A 6,148-nucleotide genomic window follows, 5' to 3' on the forward strand; every position below is an offset into this window, starting at 1 on the left:
CTGGCAACTACAGGATGAAGTCGCCTCCTTGCTGCATGTCTCTTTCTTCCCAAGCATCCCTGGAGGAACCAGGGAGCAGCACATCCCTGGGCTCCCTGGAGTCCAGTGTTTTCTCCAGTGAGGAAGAGCAGGGTCCCCTGCTGCAGAAGGTCATTCCCTCCTTGGACTGCTTTACTATCAATGTCGGAGGCAGCCGCTTTGTGATGTCCCAGCAAACTTTGTCGTGCTACCCTGACACCCGTCTTGGCAAACTGGCCGTAGTGGTCTCTGCTGCCCGGGACGTGGCCTCTGGCCTCCTTGAGCTTTGTGATGATGCCAACCTCGTGGAGAATGAGTATTTCTTTGACCGGAGCTCACAGGCATTTCACTACATACTGAATTACTACCAGACAGGGAGGCTGCATGTGATGGAGCAGCTTTGTGCACTCTCCTTCCTGCAAGAGATCCAGTACTGGGGTTTGGATGAGCTCAGCATCGATTCCTGCCGCAGAGACCGGTGAGTTGCGGGAAGATGCAGCGCACAGGATTGTGGGCTGGGTGAGCTCAGCATTGGCTTGCATGCATGAAAGCTCAGGTGAGAGATCCAGCAGTGAGGGTAGGTGAGGTAGCAGAGCACTGGGGAAAGCATACTCAAAGCTGGATGAGTTCAGCCCTGAATCCTACTCTAGATGTGAATGCATGTAGGAAATGGAGAGTGGTGTGTTGGGTGAGGTGACGACCTTTGCTGAGGGACAGGGTGGCAGTGAGGTCAAGATAGTGAGACCCCAACAGGAGCAGGGTCCTAGTTGTCCTGTACTGGCTTTGGACTGACCCTGGAAGCCCAAAATGTTTGAAAGGAATAATGCCAGTGATGAAAGAGATTGTGAAAGGAGAAGCATCCCTTCAGTCATCCCTTTTGAGGTTGTCATAGTTAGAGGGATTGGATGTGGAATCGGGCATGGTGCTAGGAGGGTTTGGAGCCTCCCCACTCCACACTTTCCATTCTGGAGGATTTCCAGGATCAAGCTGGAGAGGCAGAAGGAGGGGTGGTCACCTGCCAGCCTGAGAGTGGGTGGCATGGCTCAAGGAGGAGCTGTGATGGGGGGAAGCATCACACATGGATGTAGCAGCTTCCAGGGAGGGGGTAGCAACAGCGGGAAAATGGCTCACTGTAGACAAATTGTAACAGGCAGCTTCAGAACGAGGTGGGTTTCAACTTAACCAACCCCAGGACATTTCTGTTAGTTCTATTTGCAGTTAATTTAATTTTTTTGCCACCATTTTTAGTGTTACTGATTGGTTTGTTGGTATTGAAGAAATTCTCTGAAGAGTGTAACTGCTATTTATCTAAAGCAAAATTATTAGAAAGAAACAAAGCAGCAACCCCACCCCAAAAGGATACTAGTTATCCTACCCTAGCATGGTCCAGTTTTGCAGGTGCATGAGTTGGATCCTAGTTTTCATCTTTTTCTTCCTTTCCTGGCAGGTGTAACAGAAAGCTCCTACTTCTTTGGTAGTACAAGAGCTAGAGACCTCTTTGACACATGCAGGAGTATCAATGAAGGCGAAATTGCATAGCCCCTTTGCCTAAGGCTTGAGATTTGCAGGAGTCAAGAACAGAGATATGAAAGAAAAGGATTTTTTTGCGCACTTTAGGAACGTTTTTTTTTTTTAATGAAATTGTTCTGTAAATAAACATACTCTTGCTCCAACAAAACACTCATGTATGCATTTACAATCTGTAAGTTTTACTCAGCACAGATGTTTGTGCACTTTGTTGTGTGAGGACTCGTATATTTAAAGAAAGAAAGATAACTGGTAATCTTCATGTATATTGATCAGAACTTCATCCATGAACTGCATGGCTTTTATTATGCCTTCCCTTTTAGTGTTATAGATACACACCAATGTAATAAAAACAAAATGTAATTAATGAAAATGAAGACAATTTAGACACAAAGGGTCTGTTTGTGCCAGGATTGCTTACAAGGATGCATGTTAGTTATGCAGCAGATCCTACTGTAGTCAGCATGATCTGTATAAATAACACACTATCAGAATAAAATTACTCTGCACATACAAACTGCCACTGATGTGAAATGAGGGAATAAAAATGTCAGGTCAATGGAAACATGTGACAGGGTCTCAATAAAATCATCAACCATATGCTGCCATCAGTGTTTTCGGAGCTCGCTGAAGGTATGTTTTAATGTGTTTTCTTATGTCTCACATGATAGAGGATAAAAAAAACACATGCATATTGGTATTGAAAATCTCTTTGGGGGGCTTTCTGGGCAGGTACTTCAGGAGGAAGGAGCTGAGTGAAGCCTTAGACATCAAGAAAGATGCAGAAGAACTGGATGCCCAAGATGAGGAAGAGGACTTTTCTGGTAGCCTCTGTCCCAGTGTCAGACAGAAACTTTGGGAAGTTTTGGAAAAGCCTGGCTCCTCTGCAGCAGCCAGGACTTTTGGCACTCTGTCCATGGCTTTTGTTGTTGTGTCCATTGCCAACATGGCTTTGATTTCAGTAGAGCTAAGCTGGCTGGCACCACCACTACTGGATGCTCTAGAGTATCTGTGTATTGCCTGGTTCACTGTGGAGTTTGTTCTGAGATTCCTGTGTGCACGGGATCGGTGTCACTTCCTAAGGAGTGTGGCAAACATCATAGACCTCCTTGCTATTTTACCTTTCTACATCACTCTGCTGGTGGAGAGCCTGTGTGGTGGGGAGAGCTCCCAAGAACTGGAGAACGTGGGGCGCATTGTCCAAGTGCTGAGACTGCTCAGAGCCCTGCGGATGCTGAAGCTGGGAAGACATTCAACAGGTACTTTCAGCCATGGTAGTGGTACTTCTTGTTTTTGCTGCCTACAACAGTTGTTCTTGGGTATAGTCCCCCATTTTGTGTGCATTTCTGCCTAACCTTTTTACCCAATCTAATGTTAGCAGTAATGACTTGTGAAGTTTTTCACTGTGAGGGTAGTGAGACACTGGAACAGGTTGCCCAGAGAAGTTGTGGATGCCCCCTCCCTGGAAGTATTTAGGGTCAGGCTGGATGAGGCTTTGAGCAACCTGGTCTAGTGGAAGGTGTCCCTGCTGATGGCAGGGGGATTGGAACTAGATGATCTTTAAGGTCCCTTCCAACCCAAACCATTCTATGATTCTATGAAAATCCTACTTTTGGACATTGATAATTGAGTGGCAGGGACCTTCTCCAATAAATTTTAGTTCTTCATAAAGCCAGTGTGTATTGTTTGCACAGAATATTTACAAAAACAAGCCCAAAGTTGCATATTGTAAATCATTCACCAGTCATTCACAATGTCATTAATTTATAAATGTATATTTGAGTTGATTTGCTTAGGGAAGAAGCAGAGATCCTTGACCCATGTTTTTTGTATTATCAAAAGCCCACTAATGACAGCTTATAATTTACCTGTTACAATGTGTTTTGTTAAGAACTATACGCAGAGAAATACGTCATGATTTTGTCTGCATCGTAGATCCTGAAAACAACCAGGATAGAGAATGTTTCAAGAAAACTATTAAAACCGAATCACACCAGGCAGTGGATTGAGGGGCCTCTAGCCCTGTTGAACACACTGATACTTATGGGAGCTGTTTACTGCTCAGAGCAGCAGTGTCAGGATCAGTCAGCATTCACCCATTGGTGCAGGGCCCTTCATGTCCAAGTGCTTTTGACAGGTCAACAGACAGATGGATTAACCACAAGCAGGGGGAGGGTGGAAGGTGAAATGCGTTTCTGAGAACATTTTTGTTCACTCTTTCTGAGTAGTGACGGGGAGGCATAAAAGGTAATGTTTTCCAGTGGGAATTTATCAGAGAAGCTGGAAATTATTGGAAGGTGTTGTGTTTCCCCTTGTGTTTTCCCCATTTTTATTACTTCATTATTTCATGACATGTGCATGTCTGAATACATGAAAGAGTAAAAGCAGTACTCCCATCACATCCTGTCCATGCCATGATGTTGTCCAGTGCTTGGCATTTTTTAAATGATTTAATTATGTTCCCACTTAAATCAGTGCTGAATATGACACTGAATTTGACAGGAGAAATGTCAGATAACACTTGGAGCTTTGAAAACTCAGATCCTAATAGTAAATCATGGTCTCTGTCTTGCAATATTAGCCTGTTCTGAAGATGGTGATGGTTGTTCTTACATGGCACTCAGTGTACTTTTCCAGGATTTCCTGCCACGGAGCAGTAATGTGTTGGTTCTTTTTTTTTTTTTCGAGAGCCATGTCCACCCCCTTTGTGAACTGTCCCTACTCCAGCAGGTGTTTCTGTGCACTTGCAGCAGCAGAATGTTTCTTTTCATTTTTGTTCCCGCTGAAGGACAGTGAACCTGCCTGTCAATGGCAGAGAATAACTTTAATGGTACTGAGCATAATCATAGTGGTTTGGGAAGTATCTTAATCTTACTCACCTACCCTAGATTTTGCCTATACTGATGAATAACTGTTCCTTAGCAAGCAGTTGAAAGGAAGCTTATAATGATTCAGTCTGTCAATGAGTTTGTTTTGCTTCAGTAATTTTTGCTGGGTTTGCTAGGTTGTTTGGGGTTTTTTTTTGCAAGAAAGGCTGCTACCCACTTTTGATGGTAGCTGTGATGTGAATGCATTTCTCTCTAGTTGTGTTTTGAAAATAAGAAAATGATTTGAACTCATCAGGGCACTTTTGTGCTGAATAACAAGAGAGTGATCCAAAAGTACGTTCATTCTAGTTACAAAGTTTCCATTTTATCATATTTTATTGTTACAGAATGAGTGCATGAAACTCAGTTCTAAGGCTCTTTCTATCAACTTGAAAATTTCAGTCACTTGTATAATAACTGTTAACTTCAGGTATATTAACTGCCAGGGATGGCCTAAACTTTTGTTGTCTATTTATTCTTCAATTCATTAAAATATTACCACAGTTTATATCACAGTACTGACTGCCATTAGGAGTTTAGTAATTCCATTTTAGATAGAAGTGAATTAATTGTATAAAAATCTAGTCTCCTGCTCTAGAAGTGAGCTATAATGTTTCTAATGGAACCAAAGTAGCAATTTCAACATACAAGAAGGGATGTACTTATCTATTTGAACTATCCAGAGCAGAATTATAATTACTGTGCTTGCTTCTTTGGTAGTTATGCAAAATGCTATACTTCATCAAGGAGCAACTGAGAAATCAGTAGTACCTCTACCCAGAAAATACATAGCTAGAAGGTGAGACCACACTTCTGAGATACCAAAATTATGGATTTTAGCAGCTGCAAGAATAGGTGAGAACTGAACCTGCATTTTTCACATTCTCTGACGCTCCTAGCTGTTAGCTTCCTTATGGGGCCACATTTTGTGTGAAGCCTTACTGGTCCCCCTCTGGGAAGCACTTAAAGATTGACTCCTTGAGAAGTAGGATGTGATCATCTTGCTTGTGATGGCAATGGGCGTATGTTTGAGAGAGGGCTATAGCGTACATCAGGATGAGATGCCTCTGGATACATGAAAAAGCAAAATTTCAGCACTTTTAGTGCCAGAAATTTAGGATAATTTAAATGCTGTGTGTAAATTGAAGCTCCCAAACATCAGCTGATATTGCCAAGTCCATTTGGGCAATAGAGATGGAACTTGACCTGCATGTCAGAAATGCCTGCCCTTCCTTCTGCTGGCACCAGGGCTGGGGCTGCTCACCTGCCCCATGCCAGCTCTGTTACAGCACCTTAGCACCTTTCCCTGACTTCACCAGGTCTCATTCCTTGACTGATTCTTCCAGTACCATGAGCCCTTCTTGCAGCTTTAGAGGTGGCTTCTCAGCAAGAGATTTCAGGACTTTCCCTTCCTTCTACTTAAACATGAGGGGTTTCCACTCCAGGTGCAACTTCTGAATAACAGGCTTTTCTGGAAGCCTGCATCTTGCAGCTTCAATTATCTCCTGTTTTTAAGAGTGCTGCCTATGTCTCTGTCTTTTGAAAACTGGACAGAGTTAGTGCAGTTCAGAGAATAACAGTAGAAGCTTGTGAACAGAAATTTCATTTCTGCAGCCCAACAGCAGGAGTACAAAGCAGAGTTTACATTTTTTATCTTCAACCAGCCATAGACCTGAGCTGCTTTGCACACTCAGTAGTTTACCGTACTCGTTACTACAGCACGAGTAACCAAGCTG

General features: G+C 43.2%; 1 protein-coding gene across 1 annotated transcript; it reads left to right on the top strand.

Annotated features, from left to right (window-relative positions):
• Nucleotides 1–6: 6 nt before the first annotated feature.
• Nucleotides 7–2,804, top strand: KCNV1 (potassium voltage-gated channel modifier subfamily V member 1; the record flags this gene model as incomplete). Its single annotated transcript, XM_010172627.2, has 2 exons — nt 7–496; nt 2,278–2,804. Coding segments are annotated over exons 1-2 (1,009 nt in total), but the record flags the coding sequence as incomplete, so codon positions are not given.
• Between the last annotated feature and the right edge of the window lie 3,344 nt (nt 2,805–6,148).

This window comes from Antrostomus carolinensis, unplaced genomic scaffold (assembly GCF_000700745.2).
Source record: "Antrostomus carolinensis isolate BGI_N321 unplaced genomic scaffold, ASM70074v2 scaffold14077, whole genome shotgun sequence".
In the NCBI taxonomy this organism is placed as follows: domain Eukaryota; kingdom Metazoa; phylum Chordata; class Aves; order Caprimulgiformes; family Caprimulgidae; genus Antrostomus; species Antrostomus carolinensis.